The following is a 27,290-nucleotide window of genomic DNA, read 5'->3' on the forward strand; positions in this document are numbered from 1 at the left end:
GCTATGGCATCACAGCTCACAGCAATCTCAAACTCCTGGGCTTGAGCAATTCTCTTGCCTCAGCCTCCCAAGTAGCTGGGACTATAGGCGCCTGCCACAATATCCGGCTATTTTTTGTTGCAGTTGTCATTGTTGTTTAGCTGGCCCGGGCTCAGAGTGATTTTCTCTGTGCATATGGCTGGCTACAGGCACAGAGTGATTTTCTTCATGGTTTCCTGATGAACACTTCCATCCATCTTTTCACATTTTTCCACATTGTCCTAGAGGGTTTTTGCTTTGATATCCATGAGTACCTGGGAAGAATAATTAATTAGGCACCTATTACGACCCTTTGTAATCAAGAGTAGCTTCCTACTGTGCGCTACAGCATCTGACTAAATGAAATGTGCCTAGACTAGAAGTGATATCTAATTCAACTACTAATTAAAGTACTTTGTAATGGTTAAGTAGACCTTATAACACTCAAGAAAACCTCAAGTGCCTTGCTCCCTCACTTCCTTAAGGTCTTCTCTTAGATCTCTGGGGTGTTTCCTGACCATCCTATTTAAAATTGTATTTCCTTCACCAGCTCCTAACTCTCTCTTTTTTTTTTAGGGTAACACTCTTCACTATTTAGCATGCAGCTTAGTTTGCTTATTTAATTTGTTTATTGTCTGAGTTCCAGAAAGGCAATCTGAGTAGCAGCTTCTTTAAGCACACATTCTTATTTGCCCTCCCCCATTTTGTATTCCCAGCATGTAGCATAAAGCAGAGTACTAGGTAGGTACTCAACAAGTATTTGTTGAATAAATAAATGGAAAAATTTAAAGTGAAGACACATTCCCTTTCTCCTTCCCTCCTTTCCTCTCTCTCTTTCTGTCTCTCTTTCTTACTCCCTTCCTTCTTTCTTCCTTTCTTCTTTCCTTCCTTCTTCCATGTCCAGATTCTTTCTACCTCCTACATCACTGCCTTAGATCTTGTCCTGGGTAAATGAGAGTTATGTCTTTATGGCAAGAAGAGCAGCAGACTACTACACACCATAGATGAAGTTGTGGAATTTCCTGGGTTATCAGGGTAACCCTGTGCCCAGGTTTGTCACCCAAACCACCTCAATACATGGTTGGCCTTGGGCTATTACCAAGAAGTGGACTCCCATTGACTCACTCTTCCTGGAAAGCCCTGTGAGTCTCTAAGATAGCATTAGATGGAGAAAACTACAACCTTCACTATATTCTAGAAGTCAGAGTAGGAGGTTTGTTCTGAAATTCTAATAGAGTTGTTTGACATGTTCAAAAAGACACCACCTTTGAATGAAGACTAAAGCTCAGAGAGAACACATGGTATCTTCCAGACCTATTTTTGACACTGGGGAACTTTGTGACCATGGGCAAGTTGTTCAATCTCTCTGATGATTTCTGATAACTCCCTGCAGCTCCCAGGGCCATGACATTTTAAAAAGATATATTACTTCTTTATTTCCTATAAAACTATGTCCACAGCCTAGGAAATTCCTCTAGGATATTTGTGTCTCCTTTCTCCATCTTATAGATCAGGATATAAGAGTATCTTTAGATGCGCGTTGAGCTACTGGACAGGAGTCCCTGTTCTAAACCGTCCCTGATGGACCTATTGTTCCCTCCCTGCAGAGACCACTAGGGTTCATTCATGCATGCATTTAATTTACAAATTAAGGACTCATCAGCATCTGAGATGACCTCTGCCTACCACTTGGACTACCCTTTACTGTCACACAATCTCTTATTTCCCTAAAGATTATTAGAAAATTGCAGTGGGCACAGCAAGAAGTGTTCTGATGCTTGTGCTGGGAGGAAAGGCAGATCCTCTTTTGCCCTACTTCTCAAATACAATTCAGTCAAGGTAGCTTCTCTCTCTCTTTCTTTTCTCCACTAACTTCCATGGCAAAAACAAGTCCCTGCTGATAAAAGGTGACAGAGAAGGTCATCCCATCTTTTTCAGTCCTTCACAGGGGTCATAACATTGTGTGCTAAAGAGAAGACTTAGGAGACTTGAAATTCCTGGTCCAACTCCTCCAAGTTCCCTCAAGTCTCAACTACATATGAAAGAATTTGACCACTTTCCCCTTTATTAGTCCCTAAGAGCTTTTGGGCTATGCAAGGGCTGCCCATATGGGAGTGCTATAGACTCTGTAATCAGAGTACCTGATTGGGGCACGACTTCATCACTAGCTAGCTCTGTGACCTTGAGCAAGTTATTAACCTCCCTGACTCTGAGCTCTTCTATATAAAATGGCCACAGTCCTGGATGAAAATGCTAAGAGGAAAAGGCTCCTGCCTTCAGCATCTCAGAGTCACGAACATCTCTAATTTCATGTGGTAATGGAAATATGGACAAACAGTTGCCAGAGCAGAAAGCACAGACTTGGAGAGACCCTGAAGGGTGCACAGTGGGGATAACTTAGCAAACTGGGTCTTCAAATAGGAAATACAATTTTGCCAGCAGAGAAATGAGCAGGAGTTATTCAAGAAGAAAGTGTATACAAAGGAATAAAAGGAAAAGGTATGTGCATAATAGGGTGGAGTTAAGAATAGCTCAGGCTGATTAGAGAATTAGGTGTATGAGAAGTAACAGAACTGTTAGGGAAAATCCTCTTTCATAAGATATACTAAGAATTCGAAATTAACCTCAGAGCAACCAGCATCCATTGAAGAATTAAAGTAGGGAGTGAAAACATCATATCTGTGTAGACATGGAGAATGGACTGGAAGAAGTAAAAATTACTCCTGAATAATCTTCCAGAAACTGATGCAAAGGGAATTGAGAAAAAGAATTGTAATCAAGACACATTTGGGAATTAGAATGAACCTGACTTGGTGACCCAGGTACTAAACTCTAGGAGTTACATGATAATAGTGATGGAGGAACAGATGGAGATGGAAAAGAGATGGGGGTGCATGGTGTTTGTCTCCAGGAAATATTTTAAGGAAACAAAACATCCTGTGTCCTGTGATTATCCATGAGGCAAGTCTCCCCTGATGGTAGAATAAAAATATTTTATTTTTCTTTATGATTGTTCCATACCACTGAGCATATTGATTTAATTCACTTGCTGCCCTTGCTTCTCTTTAAGAGGGCATCTTTACTAGAAAATCTCATCCTCCCATATCTCTCATAAATGGAGCGAATTCTTAGTTTTGATGGAAATTTTTAGGAAGACAAGGATGCTGAGAATGCCATGTGAATTCAAAATTGTTTCCAATTCATCTTAATGTTTTCTTTTCTTCAAAAGCCAATGAAACACACTGTGGCAGTCAGAGCCAGCACACAATGCTCAATTCTAAGGATGCTTTGATATTCTCACGGCCTTTAAATAAGAACAAATTTTCATCTTGAATTACCTTTGGTTTTTTTCCTATTGAGAATTGGCGGATCTGTAAAAGAGCCTTTTCAGAATAGGTTATTTAACATGAAGTTAAATACCAAAGCCCTTTAAACTTTTGAACACTGCTATCTTTGTTTTAGCCAAGGACTCTCCTTGATTAGACATGCGCCCTAGGAAAATAAGAGAATTTAAAAAATCATGTATGAATCTCAAAGTATCTTTTAGGGAAGCCTGTTAAGAAAAAATAAGAAGGTTCTGATGCCTCAAATTCCTGTGCTCAGTGCACTAAGGCTTGAAATTCTCCTTCTCTTATTCATACCCCTTAAGTACACATGTTCCTAGGATGTTAAATGAAGTGTTCTTAGTCAACAGTCCTCATCATTTCTGGCCTCTGAGTGTCCAGATCTTCCTCTCTAATACAAATAAATACACACTCCACCAAACTCTACCTCCTTAATCACAGGTCTGATAACAATTGTCCTGCCCCAGAAATATACTGTCTCTCCTTGGCTGCAGGCTAATTCTGAGAAGGGAATTATAGGACATTAGGGTTGGAAAGCTTTATGTTTGTCCATCCACCTACTTGACATTCAGTTCTTCTCTAAAGCAGAAAAACTATCAGAGGCAGACGATGGTTTTGGATTGTGATAGAGAAGAATATTCTAAATCTTCCTGTGGCTTCTACTTATTGTTTTTAGTTGTAATCCTTGGAACTATTAAGAACAAGGTCAGTCCCTCTTCTATGTGACACTGGTTCAGATTTGTGCTGACAATAACCTTGTGTTTCTTGAATATTTTCCTTAAATCTTAATAATTCCTCATCACTACTCATATAATCTTGACCCTCTCTCATAGTGATTTCTCTACTCACCATCTTCCACCTGCTTACATATCTAAAATTGAGGTGCTCAGAATAGAATTAATGTTTCAGGTAGGTTGTGGCCAGTGTACACCCTTTCTTTCCAGACTACATCTATATTAATGCAGCTTAAAACAAAATTAGTTTCTGGTAGCTTTATCATATTTGAGTCAAAATAAGATTGAATCATGAAGCCTTTTATTTTTGCATGCATTAGGTTGCATCATTGACTTTTTAGGCCCTCAAGTAATTTATCTTGATACATTTATGTCATTAGGCCTTATTGATCTCACCTACCTGTCAGGATCTTTATGGATCTTGATTCTGGACTCCAGTGCAATGCACTTATGCCTATTGTGCCATACCCACATTCTATTTCTTCTGCTAAACTATTGATAAAATTACATAACTGAATAATACCCAGTTTGTTGAATCATTAATTGGCACCCTTAAGGTTTAGTTGTCAAAGTAGATTATGAATGCACCTTGTTTTACTATCACCTGTCCTAAATTTATCCAGATCATCTATAAGAATATCTGAAGAGAGCTCACCAGAGGTGCTGAGGTCCACATTTACTGTGCTACAAAAGCTCCTTGACAGGTGAATCCAATAAGTCAAGTCAAAAAAGGAAGTGATGTGAGTTTGCTATCACCTGTTTTTAATGAATTCATTAGGACTCAATGACTTTTTTAGGGGTTCAAAAACCATACCTTTTGATAATTGATCCTGATAACATGCTGGAGATAAGCACCAAGGTAACTTCCCCAGGAACAGGGCTTGGCTCTTTATATTCAAGCATATAGTTTCCCTCTCTGCCAGTTGAGTGCCCTAGGCACTGCCGTGTGGTGAAGCTCTGCCCTGTCAGTCGGCTCCTATGGGACATAAGCCAGTCATCTCTAGTGCTGAGAAAAGTTGAATACATAGTAAGCCCTCAGTGAAACATTGTCAGCTAAGTATGCCACAGAAGAGAGCATCCGCCCAAGGCTCCACATCTTCCCTAGTCTGGGTGAGTTTTGAAATATGAAAGACACAAATCCCAGCAAAGCAAAATCAGACATCGTGTCATTCCAGACAAGCTGGAGCTACATCTTCTTTACAGGAAAGCAAGGTGGTTTCTCAGATTGAGCACTTGTCACTCTCACTATCCTTAAATTCTTCTTAGTGTTATTACTGTCAACCCCATCTGCCACTGCAGCTCTAGGACACGATCAGCTTTCTGTGTGGTGAGATGTAAGACAAGCTCTCCAGCCACGGGGCTATACCCTAGATTTTGAGGGGAAAAAGCCCAATCATGTGGGGAGTAGGGACTATAATGTGTCGTCATCTCTATAGGCAGAACCAGGCCTTTTCTGAAGCCCTCTGTGAGTACTTACCATGTGTCAGCTTATCAGACCAGACTGGGAATCCCAGATTCAGGCATGTGGCAATGTAGGCACGAGAATAAGGAAGCAAGGAGCTGAGGTTTCCTTCTACCTTGACCAGCTGTGAGCCCCTCATATACATAGAATCCTATAATCTGAGTATATCACAGCCACCATCCTGCCCAGTTCTCCTTTGGCCTTCACCATTCTGCAGTCGTGCATGTGACAGAGATGATGGTATCTCGAAATAGGGTAGTGCTATTAAAAAAGGAGAAAATTGGACAGACTCTAGATATTTTCAGAGGGAGAAATTACATGACTTGCAGATGTGGGAGGGTGAGAGAAGAGGAGGAATATAAATATGATGACTACTAGATTTTTAGCTTCAGCCATTGGGAGGATGTTTTTATCAAGCTGAGATGAAGGTGGCTTGAGTAGGAAGGCAAGGGACAGGAGAGCGAAATCAGCTGCAGTTTTGAAATATTAAGATTGAGATGCTTATTAGACAACTAAATGGAGAACTAAAGAAAGCATTTGGATGTAGGAGTCTCTAATGCAGGAAAGGACAGGGGTAGAGACATAAATGTTGGAGTCATCCATATATAAATGATGAAACCAAGGAACCAGATAAGATCAGATAAAACAGGGGTGTGAATATTTTTGGTTGACCATAAATAGCTTTACACATATGTGATGTTGTTATCTTGTCCATTCCTAATTGAACATATCAAGAATCAAACAATAGTCTTTCCAAATTGGGGCCAGTCCCAGGGAATTGGACCTGAATCATTCGAGAGAGCAGTACAGAAAGTGAAAAGGAGTGAGTTGATCCCAGTCCTCTCCCCTTCCCTGTGAGACTGTGGGGTTCACTTGAGCCCCAACACCAGCTTGGAAAGTGTCACCCTCCAGGCACACTTCCAATGCAACTAATATCTATAAATAAAGTGTAGTCAACAGTTACTTTAACAGTGCATGCTAATTATTGGCACTGAAGGAATTTTAGCCAGTTTTGTCATGTCTGGAGAAAATATTGGGAATATAGTTGGCATTTCTTTGAAAATAGGATGATCACATCATTAACTGCATTCATGTTTCAGGTGGACCAGGTTTGGGCCATCAGTGTGAAATTACAGGTGAGAGTTAAGGACACTTGAGAGAAATGTTGCAACTAAGATTTCCTCTTCACTTGCTAACTAAATGATTTCTTCCTGCTATGTCTCACAGGGGGTTTTGTTTGTAAAAGAAGCTCTGTAAGAACAGGAATTCTCAGTAAGCCAGCAGTGCCAGGGAGTCTGGTGGTGGGAGATGTGAAGAAGGGGGAGACCAGGTGTCCCGTAGTCTGTTGGCTACTAGAAATTTGATCCAAAGGCCCCAAGAAGCTAGGCTACTGAGACACTTACCCAAGGATGTTTGCACCTTTTCTTCATTTGTGTATCATTCATTAATGCAAGAAATACTGACCAAGCCACTCGTAAGCGGCAGCCACTGTGAGGCTTCCCCTTGAAGAGTACCCAGACTGGTGAGAGTGACACCCAGATAATCAAAGGCAGTAAAAGCTACCTCAGGTTCAGTGTTTGCTGCATAATACGTTTTCTCATTTAGCCTTGTTTATCAACCCTGTGCTTTAGATATTAATCCCATTTTCCAAAGGAGAAAATAGAAAACAGAGAACTGAGAAACTCAGAAATTATGTAGAGCTTATTTCAGGTTGCAGAATGGTTAAAGAACTGGGACTTGAACTCAGCTCAATCAATTGCTGTAAATGTCCAGGCTTCAGGAGTTTTTAGATACAAATGAAGTCATCTTTAAGTTTATACTCCTAACCTCAATTTCCACTCTTTTGTGTATTTTTTTTTTATTAAATCATAGCTGTGTACATTAATGGAATCATGGGGTACTGTGTGGTGTTTTCATATACAATTTGAAATATTTTCATCAAACTGGTTAACATAACCTTCATGTCATTTTCTTAGTTATTGTGTTAAGATGTTTATATTCTACTTTTAGAAAGTTTCACTGGCTCAGCGCCTGTGGCTCAAGCGGCTAAGGCGCCAGCCACATACACTTGAGCTGGCGAGTTCGAATCCAGCCCGGGCCCACCAAACAACAATGATGGCTGCAACCAAAAAATAGCCGGGCATTGTGGCAGGTGCCTGTGGTCCCAGCTACTTGGGAGATGGAGATAGGAGACTCTCTTGAGCCCAGGAGTTGGAGGTTGCTGTGAGCTGTGATGCCATAGCACTCTACCCAGGGCGATAGCTTGAGGCTCTATCTCAAAAAAAAGATTCACTTATACCCTTGTAAGATAAACTATAGAGGTGATCCCACCAATCACCCTCCACCAATCCACCCCCTTCCCCTCCTATCCCCCTCCCCCTCCCCTCCCTTCTCCCTCCCCCTCCCCATATTTTTAGGCTATAATTAGGTTATAGCTTTCATATGAAAGCTATAAATAGTTTCATAATAGGGCTGAGTACATTGGATACTTTTTATTTCATTCTTCAATTCCCACTCTTGAGAAGAATTTTACCTACTTTAACTGTTTTTTTTTTAATAAATATGCCTCTGTATTTTAAATAAAATGTTTGATTTAGAAGATGAGGATTTAACTCCTTAATACACTAAACACATGTACATAGACCTCACCCCATCCTTCCCTCCTCCATTTTCTCAGAATAGGTATAAATTTGTGGAGATAATTATTCAGGTTTATGTCATTATTATGTAAACTTAGTTTACAGCTGAACTATGTAGTTCATTATGATACATTCTTGTTCCTCCCAACCCCCTCAAGAATTGGTAATTTGTGTCTCTAGCCTGACTCTTTCCACTGATCTCTATACGCAAATACATAATTGGCTATTTGATGACCCCATTTTGGTGTCTAATAGGCAGATCCCATCTAAGGAATGCAAAACAGAGTTCTTGATCTCTCCCATGAGCCAATGCCTTCCTCCCCTCTGTTTAGAAATGGAGATTAATGGTGATGCCATCTTTCTACTTATTCAGGTCAAAAATCCTGGAATTATTCTTGAATCCTATTTCATCTATTGCCTTATTTTCAAAACGTGCTGTTATCTCACCACCTCCACTGCTTTCTTCAGACCAATCCATGTCACCTTTCACCAGGTCCATTGCAATTATAGGACTTCCCAGGGCTGTGTTAAGAATATTCTGGGGTAATCAGGACCATCATATAATTTTTTAAGTTAATTAAGTTAATTAAATTGTTTAAACTTCATATGTTAAGTCAATCACATAGATTTGAAATAAAACAAATTATATATGTCATTATTATGTTTTTCTGGTTTCATTTTTCTAATGTTTTGTTTAATTTTTTTGATTGCAGTTCATAATGAGATTAAACTATAATTTGCCTTTCCTATAATGGACTTCTCAGGTTTTCGTACCCCAAATGTGATAACTTTAAACAACTGGCTTGGGGAACATTCCCCCTTCATCTATTTTCTGAAATATTTGCATAACATTGGCTTCATCTGTTTCCTAAATATTTAATAGAATTCACCAGTGGAATTCAACTGGGCCTGAAATTTTCTTTATGGTAAGGTTTTTAATTACATATTCAGTTTCTTTAGTGGAGTCTTAGAAATTCACAGTCTCTAGATTTTTTCTCTAAAAAAATTTTTTTTATCTAAAAAATCTCTAGATTTTTTCTAAAATCTATTTTTTAAGTTTTGTATCTTGAAAAATTGGTCCATTTTATCCAAATTTCAAAATCTATGGGTATAAAGACAACAAATAAGAGAGCAGCAAAGGATACTGAAAAACTCACATGGCGATATCTGGCCCTGCTTATATTTTAAAGTGTATTTTCAAAATTGAAAACATACAGTGGCTATATTTTCCTAAGCTATCATTATTGGAGTATTATTAGGTATGGGTTGTGATTAAGAGTATGTGAATGAACATATAAATATTACATCCTGTAATTCTTATTAATAGATTGGCAGGTGTTATCAGACCCTGATGAGAGGCAGAGTGAAATAGCTGAGTTAACAATAAAAAAGAAATTCAAATAATTCTTGATAAATTGGGCAGCGCCTGTGGCTCTGTGAATGGGGCATTGGCCCCATATACCGAGGGTGGTGAGTTTGAGCCTGGCTCTGGCCAAACTGTAACAAAAAATTGCCGGGCGTTGTGGCGGGCACCTGTAGTCCCAGCTATTCAGGAGGCTGAGGCAAGAAAATTGCCTAAGCCCAAGAGCTGGAGGTTGCTGTGAGCTGTGATGCCATCACACTCTACTGAGGGTCACAAAGTGAGACTCTTGTCTCTTAAAAAAAAAAAGTCGGCTCAGCACCTGTGGCTCAAGTGGCTAAGGCCCCAGCCACATACACCTAAGGTGGTAGGTTTGAATCCAGCCCTGGCCCGCCAAACAACAATGACGGCTGCAAACAAAAAATAGCCGGGCATTGTGGTGGGTGCCTGTGGTCCCAGCTACTTGGGAGGCTAGGGCAGGAGACTTGCTTGAGCCCAGGAGTTGGAGGTTTCTGTGAGCTGCAATGCCACAGCACTTTACCCAGGGGGACAGCTTGAGGCTCTGTCTCAAAAAAAAAAAAAAGTCTATGGGTGTAAAGTTGTTTATAAAATCCTTTTATATTTGTACCGCCTTTAGGATCTGAAGTAGTGTTGCATTTTGAACCATGACATGATTATTTGTGCCCTCTTTCCTCTCTTTTCCCATTTCTTTTTTCTCTGTCTTAAAAGAGGGTTAGCTATTTTTATTTGCCTTTCAGAACCTAACTGTTGGCGTTGTTGTTTCTCCTTAAATATATTTGTTTGCTGTCTCATTAATTTCTGGGCTTTTATGTTTATTATTTACTTCTTTGTACTTTAATTTGTTGTTGAATTTCTTATTATTTTTTCCAATTTTTGAGATATTAATAGATTTTTTATTACTGCTTTATTGTATTCTATTTTAAGCATTTAAAGCTTAAAAAGTTATTTTAATATGAGTTTACAGCATTCTACATGTTTTGAAATGCATTATTTTATCATCTAGCTCAATATATTTTTAATTGTAATTGTATTTTGTATCTTGACCCATGTGTATTTCTTAGTATCTAAACACATGGAAACAGTCCAGTTATCTTTCATTATAGATTTCAAGCTTTATTGCTTTATGATTATTGCTCACTCAATCTAACATCTCTGCCAGCCCTGATGTTAACTAACCTTCTTCCAGAATGTTCTACATGATATGAACTTTGGTCTCTGAGCAAGAATGCATGATAGTTGGGTACCCAAGCATATGGACCACAACCACATCTCCCCTTTCAGTATAGGAAAATATGTATGAAAAGGAAAGTTGAAGTGAAGACATTGTGTGGTTCTTTACAGGCTTGGACCCTATACATTTCAAAAAAAGATTGATTCTTGATGACTCCCTAGGGAGAACCTCTAAAATCCTGATAAGAATTCTTTGCTTATCAGACCTAGAGCCAGTTCAAGCTGTTGTAGCCCCTGTATGGGGTCCTGTGAGTGCCCCTAGTGAACCACTGAACCTGAGAACAGTCTTGAGGGCCCTTACCATGATGCTACTTTAAAAATATTGAGGTAGGCTCGGCACCCATAGTTCAGTGGTTAGGGCGCTGGCCACATACCCTGGGGCTGGCAGTTCACACCTGCTGGCCCAGGCCTGCTAAACAACAATGACAACTACAACAAAAAAATAGCCAGGCATTGTGGCTGGTGCCTAGTCCCAGCTGCTTGGGAGGCTGAAGCAAAAGAATCACTTAAGCCCAAGAGTTGGAGGTTTTTGTGAGCTATGACGCAACAGCACTCTACCAAGGCCAACATAGTGAGACTCTGTCTCAAAAAAAAAAAAAAGAAAAATTGAGGTCTCTCTCACCTCTCTCCTTCATGAGAGGGACCCACTTCCAGCTCTCTTTGGAAGTGCTCTAAAATTTCTCTTTATTCTTCTTACATAAAATCTCTCTTTGTTGCCCTGAAAAAAAAAAAAATATATATATATATATAGAGAGAGAGAGAGAGAGAGAGACAGAGAGAGTAGACTGAGCTATCAAGTCTATTTATAATGACTTTCTTACCTACCTCGCGTAACCTTCTGTAAAACCAAAGTTTAATAAGTTTGTTAATGTAAATATACAGGTAATATTAAAGAATAATTCAGGAGAACTTCTAGTCAAATATGTCACATGAAATACATATTTCCCTATCCTAGAAAATAATAGTAAAGGCACTACAAAAGTTCCTTTACTATACTGTAAGCAGCAGTGGACTTTTGTTTTGACGGTTTAGTGGTAGAATCAAGGATGTCCTACAATCTGAGGAAAATCAACATCACAAAAAAGAAGTTTCAAAATAAACAAGTAGATTAAATGATCACTGAAGAAAAAGACATTAAAGCATGAAGCAAGATTCCAATTAACTTCCATCACCAAGGACCAAGCAAGATCAGTAAAAACAAGATATCTAAATAACTTCTGGTGAAATTTCAGAAAATATAAGTACAAAGAAAAACATAAAAACAAAGTCCTCGAGGATGTACTCAAGCAAAATGAAAAATATGTCTAAAAAGGAGGGATGATCTTTCTTTTAAAAGAAACTTTAGTGAACAAAGAAATAAGAACATTTTGACCGTACCTTAAATGTTTATTAATGATTTGGTTGTGAAACATAATGAAACCATTAAAAAATATGTAACAGACAGAAGCATAATAAATTAAATTCTAGGAGAAAGATTTGGATATAAAATTAACAAGCTTGATTTTATAAAAATACATAAATTTGTCCCCATGAATAGAGAATACACATTATTTTCAGATGCATTTGAGCACAAATAATCGATTAAAATGGAATAGAATAGAACAGAATAGAATTTTAAGTGATTGAAACCACGAGGGCAGATGCTCTGAACTCAAGACAATAAAACTAGATGACAAAGATATACTACGTAGTCCTTTGCAAATCTATCTTCTCAGAATTTTTTAGTTTCCTTCATAGATATCTAATTTACACATAATAAAATTAACCAATTTTAAGCATCAAAGTTTTTTTGCAAGTAACCATCACCATGATCATGACATGGATTTTTCCATCATCCACAGTGGTCTCTCCATGCCCCCTTGTAGGCAATCCCTTACTTCCACTCCCAATACCTGGCAACTACTGATCACTTTATCTTACTGTTTTTTTGCTTTTCCTAACATTTCATATAAAGAGAATCATAAAGTATATTGTCTTTTTGTGTCTGGCTTCTTTCACTCAACATAATGCTTTGAGGTTTATTCGTGTTGTTTCTTGTATCAGTAGCTTTGGTTTGGTTGCTGAGTAGTAGTTCACTGAATGGCCATAGTACATTTGTTTATCCATTCACCAGTTGATGGACATCTGAGATTCTTTTCAGTTTGGGTAAGTAAGTTGCATACAAGTCTTTGGATGGCTCTGTAATTTTATTTTACATAGGCAAATAACTAGGTGTGTGATTGCCGGGTCACTTGGCAAGCGTATATGTAAGGACTATACACATTAGTTTGTATTGCCAAACTAATTTTCCAAAGTTGCTGTGACATTTTGCCTTTCCAATTGCACTTAATAGGAGGGTCAGTTATTTCACATCCTGTGGAACAATTCATATTGTCAACCTTTCATTTAGTCTAGTGGTTGTGTAGTGCTACCTCATTATGGTTTAACCAAGTTTTGATGGACTGTATGTTGAGATTTTTGCCCATGTCTTTGTCAGGTTGTTTGTCTGAAATGCAGTAGTTTTTTTTGTTTTTTGCAGTTTTTGGCCAGGGCTGCATTTGAACCTGCCACCTCCTGCATATGGGGCCAGCACCACATATACACACACACACACATGCATATATTTATAGTCTTTTTTTAAATTTCAGATTAATATCCAAGTACAAATTATTAGGCCACCTTGTCTCCATTTCTAAGGTGAAGTTCAAGTTGTAGTTGAGCTCTTCATCCTGGGGGTGTGCTGTATACCCTTACATTGTGCATATTAGGTGAGAACTTACCAATCTCCCTGACTCTCTTCCCCTTTCCCCTTTCCCTCCTTCCTCCTCCCCCACCCAACTTGAATATACATGTATTTTTCTCTCCTATGGGCATGTAGTCATTTTTGTATTTACCTGCATGGAGCTGAAGCAAATTCTTCTTAGTAAAGTATCACAAGAATGGAAGAGCATGTATCCAATGTACTCAGTGCCAATATGAAGCCAATAGAAAAACAACAATATATAGTCTTTCATTAGCTATATGTTTTGCAGATATGTTCTTTCAGCCTGTGGCATGCTCTTTCCCTTTCCTAACAATATGTTTTTAAGAACAAAGTTTTTTACTTTAATGAAGTATAGTTTATAAGTTTTTGTTTTCTATTCTGCTCTGTGCTTTTTGTGTCCGTCTAAGGAATTTTTGTCTAATCCAAAGTCACAAATGTTTTCTCCTACATTTGCTTATAGAATTTTCAGTTTCAATTGTTACATTTAGGTCTATGATCCATTTCCATCAAATTCTTTCATATGATGTGAAGGAAAGCACACCTACAAAGGGAAATGAAAATGGCAAATGTGCAGGCTGGATGTGCCAACACTGGGTTCCCAGGATGCCCCACATGGGGTCAAGGTAGTGCATATACGCATTACTTACTTCTTTTTTTTTGCTTTCTCTGCTCTGTGATATAAGGAAATTGTGAAAATGTCAAAAAGGCCTGTAGATGTCCCTATGGATAGGGATAAGACAGTAATAAGAAAAAGAAGCAGCATTTATATTTATCTATAGCACAGAAAGTCAAGCTGTAGGAAAACTGGGCAGTGGTGTATAAAACATCTTACAGAAGGAGTATAGTGTTTAAATGACCACCACATATGACCTGAAGAAATGAAAGGATGAAAGGATAAACCAGCAGTTCTCAACCTGTGGGTTGCAACCACCCCCACTTTTTTTTTTCTTCAGACAGGGCCTCAAGTTGTCACCCTGGGTAGAGTGCTGTGACGTCACAGCTCATAGCAACCTCCAACTCCAGGGCTTAAGCGAGTCTCCTGCCTCCACCTCCCAAGTACCTGGGACTACAGGCGCCTGCCACTATGCCTGGCTATTTTTTTGGTTGCAGCTGTCATTGTTGTTTGGTGGGCCCAGGCTGGATTCAAACCCACCAGCTCAGGTGTATGTGGCTGGTGCCTTAGCCATTTGTCAGGTGTATGTGGCTGGTGCCTTAGCCATTTGAGCCACAGGCGCCGAGCCCGCAACCCCTTTTTAACGATGAAAATACATTGCGGCATTAGGAAGATTGAGAACCACTGGGATAGACTGTTCCAGGTCTATGTTGAAAGTGATGAACAGAAGTTAATGAAAAAATAGGAACACTGCATAAAGCTAAAAATGATGATCTTGATTGTATTAAAAGAATGGATCTTTCAGTGTCACAGTGAACATAAGCTGCGTAATGATATGTTGATTGTGAAGCAGGCAAAGATCTATCATGATGAACCAAACATTGAGGGGAATTGTGAATATATAACAGTCTCCATGCAAAATCTTAAGAAATGATACAACATTAAAATTTTAAAGATTGATGATAATAAAGTATATGGTGATCACAAAGCAGAGGAGAAATTTATTGGTGAGCTCGTCAGGGTCATTGCTGATGAAAAACTAACACCAGAACAAGTCTATAATGTCGATCAAACATCACTGGTTTTGCCCAGAAAGACACTGACTACAGCTGATGAGACATCCTTCACGTGAATAAGGATGCCAAGGACAGCATAAGTGGGCTGGGATATGCTAATGCAGCAGGAGTGGGTAAGTTGTAAATTTAGGGTGGTAGGCAAAAGTTTGCAGCCTCACTGTTTTCAAGGAGTAAATTTCTTACACATCCATTATTATGCTAATAAAAAGGCAGGGATCCCTAGGGACCTCTTTTCTGATTGGTTTCATAAACATTTTATAACAGTGGCTTGTGCTTACTACAGGGAAGCTGGACTGGATAATGGTGATTGTGATAATAACAATGATGAAGATGATACTGTTACTATTTCAGAAAAAGTGCCATAGACAACATCCTGAAAATAACCAGATGGGGTTATTGAGGGACGAGAGTGTTGTGTATTTATAGTGGACAAGGAATCGTGTCAGTTTGTAAAAGCAAGGACAGACTTCTAAGACAAAAACTGTTGTTAATCAGGCAGATTACTCTGGAGAAGATATTTTTTTTTTTTTTTTTTTTTTTTTTTTTGAGACAGAGCCTCAAGCTGTCCCCCTGGGTAGAGTGCCGTGGCATCACAGCTCACAGCAACCTCCAACTCCTGGGCTCAAGCGAGTCTCCTGCCTCTGCCTCCCAAGTAGCTGGGACCACAGGCGCCCGCCACAACGCCCGGCTATTTTTCGGTTGCAGCCGTCATTGTTGTTTGGCGGGTCCGGGCTGGGGATTCGAACCCGCCACCTTAGGTGTACGTGGCTGGCGCCTTAGCCGGTTGAGCTATAGGTGCCGAGCCTGGAGAAGATATTTTTAAAAGCCATTCAATAAAATGCCTCTTCATCTCTAGTGAATCCATTTCCTGGTCCCTCAACTGCTTCTGATGTTTCTTCTCACTTAAATAACATATAGTGTATAGTAACCTTTTAATCCAAACATAGCATTGCAAGCAGAGTCTGAAGGCTGCCTGTTGTTAGCTGTTGCTGTTGTTTAACGACTACTATATTCTTTTGATGCTACTATGCTGCTTAGTTACCCTGAACACATTGCTTTTTCATTGTATTAATGGTATGTCATATGTGTTACTGTTAAGCATCATGTATGAATAAGTATAAGAAAATGATTACTCATCAATAATATATAAATTCAGAGTAAGGAATGATGGTGATGGTAAATATCCACAGATTGTCTGCGTAGGTGGCTGACATAGTGACGACATCTTTGCTTTCTGACAGTTCAATGTACTCAATCTTTATTTCATGAACAAAATTATTAAAAAATTATTGTATGAAATTACCTTCAGGCCATATATATAAGATATATATGAACATAAGTGCATTTCATGTTTAGAGTTGGGTCCTACCCCAATTTACCTCATTATGTATATGCAGATGTTCCAAAATCCAAAAATTTCTGAAATCTGAAATATTTCTGATCCAAGAATTTCAGATAAAGGACATTCAACCTGTAATAAGGTGAGAAGTGTTCCCACCTCTTCTTTTTTCTGTAAACATGGTGTAGAATTGGTATTATTTCTTCCTCACATGGTCTGGAGTTTTCTTTATGAGAAATTTTTTAACTATGACTTTATTTATTAGATAAAGGACTATTCAAGTTTTCTGCTTTTTCTTTAGTGTATATGATTATTTTGTCATTTAAGTACTTTTTTTTTAATCTGTGTTATCAAATTTATTGCCACAAATTGGTATCCCCTTATTATTTTAATGTCTACAGTATCCATACAGATATGCAGACTTCTATTTTATATGGATAGTTAATATTGTCCCATTTTCTTTCCTGATCTGTCTTGTGAGGATATTGATTTTGATGATTTTTCTCCTATTTTTATGTTTTACATTTTATTGTTTTCTGCCCTTAGATTTACTATTTCTTTCATTCTATCTAATTCATGTTTGATTTTCCCTTGTTTTTTGTGTTCCTTATATTGAAGCTCAGATGATTTTTTTTTTTAACATAAGCATCTACTACTATTAATTTCTTTAAAAGTACTGCTTTGGCTGTGTTCTACAGATTTTGATATGTATTTTTATTTTCACTGCAGTCTAAAATAATTTTATATCTATTATAATTTTTTTATTTGATCTGTGGATAATTTAGAAAAATGTTGTTTAATTTCCAAGTGTCTGGGGGATTTTCCAGATATCTATGAATGAATTTTGGTTTTATTTTATTTTTTTCAAAGAATATATTTTGTTAGAATTTCAGTCTTCTTGATTTGATGAGAATTTTTTGTGTCTCAAAATATGGTTTATCTTAGTGAATATTCAGTAAACACTTGAAAAGGATATATATTTTGTTGTTATAGTATGGGGCATTGATGGGTGGAGTAAATATAAATCAAGCTAAGTTAATTGATATTTTTGTTTGAGTCTTTTATATCTTTACTTCTTTTCTGCTTGCTCTTTCAATCAATTACTGATAGAGCACTGTTTAAATGTCTAAGTCTACTTGTGGATTTTCCTATTTACCCTCTTCATTCTGTTAGATTTATCTTATCTGATCTTTATAATTTCTTTCTTCTCCTTACTTTTGGTTTAATTTGGTTTTCTTCTTGTTTCTTAGAATAGAAGCTAAGGTCATTGATTGGAGATTTTTCTTCTTGTCAAATATAGGCATTTTAATGCTATAAGTTTCCCTGTAAGTACTGCTTTAGCTCCGTTCCACAAATTTTAATATATTGTGTTTTTTCATTTTTAATTCAGTTAAAAATACTGTATAGGCCTAGCATGGTGGCTCATACCTATACTTCTAGCACTTTTGGGGTCTGAGGCTGCAGGATTGCTTGAGGCCAAGAGCAACTCCCCCAGGCAATTAAGACTTTTTCTCAGAAACAAAGTACTTTATAGTTTTCCTTTGATTTTTTTTTCTTTGAGAAAAAAATAATTATTTAGAAGTGTTTTACTTAGTTTCCAAATATTTGGAATTATTATTATTAATTATTATATTTATTAGTATTAATTATTATAATTATTATTCTTTGAGAAAAAATAATTATTTAGAAGTGTTTTACTTAGTTTTCAAATATTTGGACATTTTTTCAGATATCATTCTGTTATTTATTATAATTTATTTTCATTGTGCTAAAGCATAATCTAAATCTCTAATTTAATTGAAACCTATTTTATGACCCAAATATGATCTGTCTTGTTCAGTGATCTGGGTGTACTTGAAAAGTGCACTACTATTGTGTGGTAGTGTTTTTAAATGCCACTAGTTAGGCTAACACAGTTGATAGTGTTATTTAAGTATTCCAATTTCTAACTATAGTTAGGAACTTGTATGTTGATCCTCACAGTTCTATCGCTTTTTGCTTTATGTATTTGAGGGTGTGCTCTCACATAAACATTTAGAATTTTTATATACTCTTGATGAGTTCATCCCTTTATTATTTTGAAATGATTCTCTTTATCCTTAGTAATATTCATCACTTTGATCTGTGGTTTGTTATTAATTCAGCCATTCTAGATTTCTTATTATTGGTGTTAATATGGCATATCATTTTTAATTCTTTTACTTTTACTCTATTTATATATTTATACTTAAAGTAGATTTATTGGGGTGGCATAAAATTGAGCCTTCCTATTTACCAAAGCAGGCAATCTTCATCTTTATTTGAACTTTCAGACCATTTGTATATAATTTTATTATTAAAATAGTTTAAATTTACCATCTTACTATTTATTTTTTATATCTATCAGATTTGTCTCTTGTGATCTTGTTGCCTTTTCCTTTTTTTTTCCCTGCCTTCTTTTGGATTACTTGAATATTTCTTTTGACACTTCAAGTTCATTAAGTAGGATTAATCAATTTTTTTATAGTTTCCATAGTTTTTTTATTTTTTCAAATTAATATGAGGGTACAGTTTTTAGGTTACATTGTTCTCACTTCCAGGGCAAAATTCCACTTGTAGAAGAGCCCCTCACCCAGCAGGCATGTTATACACCATCACAGTGTGCACATTAGATGAGATACTGCCTCATGCCCTCCCTCCTTCTGCCAAATATCCTTCCTCCCCCTTCCATTTCCCTCTACTCCAAACTGGACTATATTATTGTTTTGTTGTTCTTATGAGCATGTAATTGTTTATATATTGATTTCATATTAGTATGGAGTACATTGGATTTTTCCATTCTTGCAATACTTTACTAAGAATAATGTATTTCAACTCCATCCAGGTAAATGTAAAAGATGTAAAGTCTCTATCTTTTTAATGGCTGAATAATATTCCATAGTATATATATACCACAGTTAGTTCATCCATTTATGGGTTGATGGGCACTTAGGTTGCTTCCACAACCTGGCTATTATGAATTGAGCCACAAGAAACATTCTAGTGCAAATGTCTTTGTGGTAAAATGATTTTTGTTCTTCTGAGTAGATACCTAGGGATTAATCAATATTTTTAAAGCATCCATTTTATCTCCTTTGTTGGCTTATTAGCTATAATTCCTTGTTTAATTTTAGTTATTTATTTTGGATTTAAAATATGCATCTTTAACTTGCACATGCTAATTTAAAGTAATATTATGCCATTTTTACCACATACCATATAAGAACCACACACCAATTCTAGCTGAGGTTATTGGAATTATTCTAACCCCAGTGAATGAGAATTTTTCTTGCTCACTATTGTTTTTTCAATCCCAGGGTAGATTCTACTTGGTCCTATTTGAGTTACATACACATTCCTGAACAAACAATGACAGGGAAATAAATATTTTGTTCAGCCTGAATTCCTGCAGCAGCTCTTTGAGGACTTCATGGAATTGCAAAGGACTTCACCTAAGAAGAATGCAAAGGTGCTTTAGTTAGACAGAAACTACAGCTATCATAGGCCACTGCAGGCAAATAGATCACCGAAGAATTTAAAGATTGACAGGTAGAGAACTCATACATGCCTGCTATAAATTCCCTGTATATCTTACCAATAATACTGACGTTGGCTACACAAAGCAGAAGCAAATAAAGCTTTCTTTGTATGGCATTTTCCTTCTCCTTGTACCCACCAGGGTTCCTACCCTCCAGTGACACTTTTACATATCTGATTCCTGTCAAGCTGAAAAAGAAGCCAAATAGTCCACCACCCCTTTATATGTGACTTTTATCAGATTCCAGAAAAACCTTTTACTAAGAAAGAATCTAAGCACTTCTGTGGAAATGAGTTTCTCAACCGTGGCACGATGGACATTTCCAGTTCTACCCACTAGGTGTCAGTAACACATCCCCCTCCCCAGTTATGACAATCAAAAATGTCTTCCAGTATGGAATGGCTCCTTTTGGGGAGCCACTGATTTAGGGGAATATTTACAAACCTCATGACCTACAGGTTCTTGACGATAAGTCAGCATCAGCTGATGGGGAAAAAGCAGAGTGAGCTCAAGTGTCAAGGCACTCCTGTTCCATAGCCCAGCAAGTCCATCTCTCCTCAAGGGAGGGTTCTGTTCACCACTGCAGATTCAGCTCCAGCCTCTGAAAACAAGGCTCAGCTATCACAGCGACAATAAATGCTAAAGGAATAAGTGTATTAATGAGTAAACTAATGGATGGATGAATGAATGAAAAGAAAAAATGTAGATGATCATGCATTGTGTTATTCTGAGGAGAGGAGTGATGTGGGTATGAGAAAAAGGGATATTTTACTGTTTACTTGAAAATTTCCATATGTTAATTTTGTTATATTACTTTTATAACTTAGAAAATTTAAAAAGACTTTTTAAGGCACTTTAAGGCATTTTTTCTTCAGTAACTATTTCTTTAATTTTTTTTTTTTTAATTTTACAAGATAGGGTCTCACTGTGTTGCCCAGGCTGAACTTGAATTCCTGGACTCAAGTGACTCTCCCTCCTCACCCTTCAGAGGAGCTAGGAGTATAGACACAAACCACCACACCTAGCTAATTTGCCATTAAAAAAAAAAAACCCATAAATGCAGTCTTTAGCCCTAGTTCGTATTCTATATGTACCACCTAGTCTGAGGTTTGAATTTTTTCTTTTAACTCATGAGCAAATAGCCGTACAATATAAATATTTGGGATTAGGTTTACATTGGGAGAAATAAACAATCTGATGTACTTAACACAGAAGGAATCTGATACAACCCATTTAATTACGCGGATCAGCCTTGAGGGCCGGAATTGAACTGCGTGCATTTTCACATCCCATACCTTGCAAAATACATGCGCAGTGTGGGCCCTCTGGAAATTTGTGCTGAAAGAATTGATTATGAGATTTCATAGACATGATTTTGGCTACTCCTATATTTACTTTGTCAAAGCAAGATTTTCTGGGCAGAATGAAGGAGAGAAGAGAGCTAGATGCAGGGAAATGCCCTCTAAGGGAAGCACAGAAGTTGAAGGGCAAAGGAATAGACCAAGGAGAAAGAAACAAAAGGATAATTTGTGGGACAGCCATTGCTTCTCCTTCCCCTCTCACCACCAGCAGAAAGCTGTGTCAAACCCTCCCTCCTCAGTTAGGGCAGACGTTGCTCCTGCAGTGGGGAACCCAGCACCACAGAGCAAATCAGAGCCTGCTGCTTGTGAATCCCCCACTCCTGTGAAATTCTGGTCCTCATCTTCCCATCTCTCCCCAAAGGAAAAGGCCCAGCCACCTGTGTTTCTTGATGCCAGGTCTCTAGGAACCAGGAGAGACTTGTTTGCAAGGGGAGGTCATTTGTTTACATAAGGAAAACAAGGCATGAAGACACGGAGCAATCCATCTGCCTTAGTGACCAAATAGATCCTTCGCCACCTCCGCCTCTGTGGAAGCAATCAAGGCAGGGAGGTTAGGTAGGGTCACCTTCCAGAGCCGAATCTGTGCTTCTAAAAATAGAAGCATCTTTGGAGACTGGAGAAGGGGAGTGGAAGCTGTGGATGTTGAGGGCAAAAACCTGACTCCCCAGAGCACTGTCAGTTTGAAACTGTATTAATTACACACAGGCACCCAGCTCGATAACCTCAGGTACCTCTCAGAAATTAAAACTAAATGAAATGGCTTTTTTCTCCTTTCGGTTACACTGTCCCTGAGCTAAAAAGGAGAAAGAGAATCGTGTCTCCTGACCTATTTGAAGGGTTGCACACTGTCCAAGGAGATAGGGTCCTCAGCAGGGGGAAACGGCAGGAGAAATGGGGCTCTTTAAAGGTGAGGCTAAGGAAGGGAGAATCTGCACAAGGGGGGACCCCTGGAGCAGGCAGTGGTGTCTGGGGATCCTCATCTCTACTCTTCTCTCTCTGTGTGTGGTCTCCTCGGGACTAAGCAGGTGAATGTGTGGGGTCACCGGGTGCCACTCTGCATAGCTTCGTCTTGGAGGCTCTATATGGACTGCAGTAGGGATGAATGGAGCCATGAAGGGGGCTCCATGGAGATTGTTGGAGCTTAGGTCGGGACTCCTGCCCTGGGGGCTGGGCCCTGGGCTTCACAGACTGTGTGAGGCTGTGCTGGGCTGCCTGTGGCTGGATGCATCGTGGCCTCGCAGCCTGGCCATCTAGAAGTGTGCTGAGGCACTTATCAAGTGCAGGGATTTGTTCTTCCCCATGTGACTGACATGAAGGGAACAATCATGAGCTATGAGTGAGCTGAGCTGAGCCAAAGGAGCTGTGTGGTCACTTCCAGTGCTGCCCTGCAGCTGAGCCTCCGGCACAGCAGGCTAGAGACACATCCTCATGTGTCACTTTGTGCTTTCTCAACAGGACAACGTGGATCTGGGAGAGTTGATGTTTTCCCTCTGCTATCTTCCCACGGCTGGCAGGCTGACTATTACCATTATAAAAGCAAGAAATTTAAAGGCAATGGACATAACTGGCGCATCAGGTGGGAAATTCTCAAATTCACATGTCCTCCTAAGGTTCTAACATAGCAGTAACTTATGAACTGTCTAGTAGAGTAATAAAGCATATTGACTCTGGAATCAAACTGCCTAGGTTTAATCCCATTGCTACCACCTAAAAGCTGTGTGACCTTAGGCAAATCACCTCACCTTTCTGGACTTCAGATTCCCTTCTGTAAAATGAAGGTAATAGTAGCTAGCTCATTGGACTATTGTAAGATTAATTTAATACATATAAAGCCACAAAAACAGTGGCTGGTATATATTAAATGCTACATATTGTTATCTATTATCATTATTATTATTGGCCCTTCGTATCTGCTGGTTCCACATCTGCAGATTCAACCAACTGTGTATCATAAATATTCAAGGAAAGAAAAAAAATTTACAGTACAACAGTTTAAAAGTAATACAAACTTTAAAGAACAATATAGTACAACAAAAATTTACATAGCATTTACATTGTATTAGGTACCATAGTAATCTAAAGATGATTTAAAGTATATGGAAGGATGTGGGGAGGTTCTATGCAAATACCACAGCTTTTTATATCAGGGACATGAGCATCTGGATTTGGTATCTAATACCTGTGGCTATGGAGAGATGACTATATTCTCTCTTCCATAATTATCAATTGGGCCTACAGTTTGCACATGCTTGTATAGCTTACCTGATTGGGTTCTTCCTCAGATATCACCATCCCAAGCTTCTTGAAGGTTGAAGACAACCTTCTCTTCTTAATAAAGTCAACTATGCAGTTTTGGCTTTTCCAGACAATCAAGCATGGACACTTAAATTGTAAACTCTAAAAAAAAAAGCCTCAATATGCAGTTCCTACTATGCAAATTCACAAGCAGCCTCTGCAGGGGGTCCCCAAATGTGATCACAAAACACCCCCAGTGCACACTGGCTCACAGTCACCAAACTCAAAGAATATCAGATGCAATTATATTCTGCATCTTACACTCCAGTGTGTTTTTCTAAGCAGAAAAGAAAAAGTTGTGGCCCCTCTGGCCCTCTCAGTCCCTTCTAGACAGTGCATAGTACAAAACATGGTCAATGTGGGTTATGCAGGTGAAGAGAGAAGGAGAACAACCCTCTGAACAGGAAGATAATGAGGTAGCTGGTAGGGTAAGATGTACCCTGTCTGGAGCAGAGGGCATCCTTGCCACTGTCACTCCATCACAGTGTTGCACCACAACAAGGCTGTATCCTTTCTCTCCCTGAAAAGTTGAACTGCTTCTCCTTTTCCAACCCTGATCATAGGCCACTCTGGGGGCTTGCAGTCCCTATGCTTAAGGAAATTCACCCCCAGACATTCTCCCTGTCCTCTGGGAATTCAGACATATTAAGGCTCTAGGAGTTTCCTTTCTTAAAGACCTGATCTTTGGGAAAAAGTTCCCTGAGATGGCTCAGAGTTGGGAGGCCTATTTCCCAAGCCTTGGAAGTGCCTATACATTTCTCTTCCTGTTAAGCCAGGCAGATTTTGAATTCTAGCTGGAATGTTTTCTAATTCAGTAACAGATGTTTTCACACTATTTTTAACTTTCAGATATTTTTGAGGAGACAACGTCCTGTGCTTTTTCTTAAACGAAAGACTTAATTATCTTAACTCTGGTCACTGCCCAGAGTTAACCATATTAATGAAAATTCCCAAACACCAGTCCATTGGCAACTATACACGCTAGTCCCTAAAAACTCACTGTGACATAACCTCTGACCTACATCTACATGTATCCTCATGGTACTCCTGCTTCTCATGGTCTGTGCAGATCCGTATGTGAAAGTCTCACTGATGTGTGATGGCAGACGGCTGAAGAAGAGGAAAACGTCCACCAAGAGGAACACACTGAATCCTGTTTACAATGAAGCCATAGTCTTTGATGTCCCTCCTGAGAACATTGACCAAATCCACTTATCCATAGCGGTCATGGACTACGACCGGTGAGATACCTGGAGCTCTTTCTAAATGCAAGTGCTGTGCCTGGGGCTGGGAGGGCAGAGAGGGAGAGAACAGTCCCAGCTCCTTAACTTGTGTCCCAAGCCACAGGAAATGAGTTAAACCCACAGCATATGGAAAGCCAACTGACAGGAGTCACTTCCAACCCATGCCAACCCATGTTATAGAGTCAGATGCCAAAGTGCATCTCAGCAGTCCCATTCTTTCCTCTCTCTTTCTTATTTCTTTCTTCTCCTCTATCCTCTCCCCCTCCCAACTTCATCCCCCTTTTACTTCTGCACACCTCCTAGAATCTCAGCGTGGGGAACTGCAGCCCCACAGGGCTTATCTTCTTTTGGGACATCCTGATTGCCCTTCACTGGAAAGATTTCACTCAAAACAGCAGAAATGATTACTTTCGCCAGACCATCAACATTTCTAAATACATAACTTCAATCTTTTTCCTTCTCAAAATATGTTTAATAAAGATCATTTCCATCCGCTTAAGTCTGAAAGCAAACACAGAAATGTTCTCTTGGAAATGCTAGAATCAATATGGATGACAAGATACATTAAAATGTATAAGATGCTCGACTTTTTAATTAATACAGCACAGAAGAGATATTTATAGCCTGCATTGTAGCCAATTGTGTATTTAAAGGACAGATTTGAAAAACAGTCATTTTAATATGCAAAGGAAGCACCAACAGGGAATTATACATGTTAAACCAGTCATTAGAATGAAATGCAAAGTCTCTTTTTAATTGGAAACCTCCCACATGGTCTGGGCACAATTATAAAAAAATTAGTCTGACTTCTAATATAATCTTACAAATATCCTTTGTAGCTGAAAATTTTCCCACATACCTCTGAAATGTCAGTAAGGCAGCTTCAGTGACCTGAACACTCTTTCCAGCAGATGCCTGCATGAAGCATGACCGTCTTCCAACCTGGGGAGCACGTGGGTTGGCTCAGCTGCCCATGAGTGTGACAGCCCATGCTGCGCAGTAGACCTTGTCCCATCTCCTGTGGGCAAAAAACAACACCAACAGTGTCAGGCCCCAGGAGGGCACATTGCCCACCAACTGTGGAAACCTAGGCCAGCAAATTTTAAGCTATTGCCAAGTTTCCTACATCGACAAATCTGATTATATGAGCTCTGCCTCAATTTAATTCTCAGTAAACTCATGAATCTGGTCCAGAAAAATCCAAGGCACAATTCATGGGGCTACTGCATGCATCTGATTTTGATAAGCATAGATTCAAACATCCTTCACACTACCTTCCCACCTTTATGCCTCACAAACAAGTAGAAAAATGACTTATCTTTATGAGATAGGAAAAAGAAAGAGAAAAAGTGTATGAGTTTGAATCCCACAGAGTTAATGAATGGGCCATATCTCTTAAACAAAGGACTTTTAATGAAAAACTGCTACGGAAAAAAAAAAAATGGACCAAGGAAAGAATCCATGAAGGGACCCACCCAGGGAAAGGTTTAGAAGTATTAGCTGTAAGGTTAAAGGAGTTAAATATTGTTCTACAGCAGGGAAGTTAAGTTGTGTTAAAGAAACAAAACTCAGCTTGGAAGAGAAGAGGGAAGGGCATGAAATGGCAATAATGTTCTCTAAGGAGATGGGAGCAGAAGACCCAGGAGGCTTCTCCACTCTGCCCCTTTGTATCCCTAAGACCTGTGGTTTCCAAACACAGAACTACTCCCTCACTCATCCTTTGGTTGCCTTCTGTGAAAATTTGAGCAGCCATTAGTGCAAGAAACTCCTCTCAGATGGCTTCTTTTCCATTATATGGATTTGGAGGCCAACCTGGTTGCAAAAAGAGAGGTGGTACCCTTAACATGCATCAAGAGTTTTTTGAGCTTAGAGTTCTTAGGAACAAGCTGACTATGTCATTGTTAGGAAAGCTGATGTACGATATTGGACCCCAAGTTCTATTGGCTATTAAGCTTGGTTGTCCTATAGTTTTAAATGAGGAATAAAAAAACAACCACTTCCCCAATTCTCCAATTGAATTGAGTAGCTGTTGCTCTTCTATACCAAAATTTTAAGAAAAAACTATTGTGGGCCATTTTCACAGTGTAGGTCACAATGAGATCATCGGCGTGTGTCAAGTAGGCAACGAGGCTGAGAGACTGGGCAGAGACCACTGGAGTGAAATGTTGTCATACCCTCGGAAGCCCATTGCACACTGGCATTCCCTGGTAGAGGTAAGACCTTATGCCCACATGCTTCACTTTACAGAGCAGTAA

General features: G+C 38.8%; 1 protein-coding gene across 1 annotated transcript in view; it reads left to right on the plus strand.

The window, feature by feature from the left end:
- SYT9 (synaptotagmin 9) overlaps positions 1-27,290 on the plus strand; it is a 184,990-nt gene that overhangs the window by 113,627 nt on the left and 44,073 nt on the right. The window contains exons 4-6 of the mRNA XM_003781061.2: positions 22,952-23,072; positions 24,861-25,032; positions 27,119-27,248. Of these exons, the coding sequence (XP_003781109.1) occupies positions 22,952-23,072; positions 24,861-25,032; positions 27,119-27,248 (423 nt within the window). The remainder of the gene's footprint in view (positions 1-22,951; positions 23,073-24,860; positions 25,033-27,118; positions 27,249-27,290) is intronic.

The sequence above is a fragment of the Otolemur garnettii genome, unplaced genomic scaffold (assembly GCF_000181295.1).
Source record: "Otolemur garnettii isolate 467f Iridium unplaced genomic scaffold, OtoGar3 scaffold00001, whole genome shotgun sequence".
NCBI classification, from domain to species: domain Eukaryota; kingdom Metazoa; phylum Chordata; class Mammalia; order Primates; family Galagidae; genus Otolemur; species Otolemur garnettii.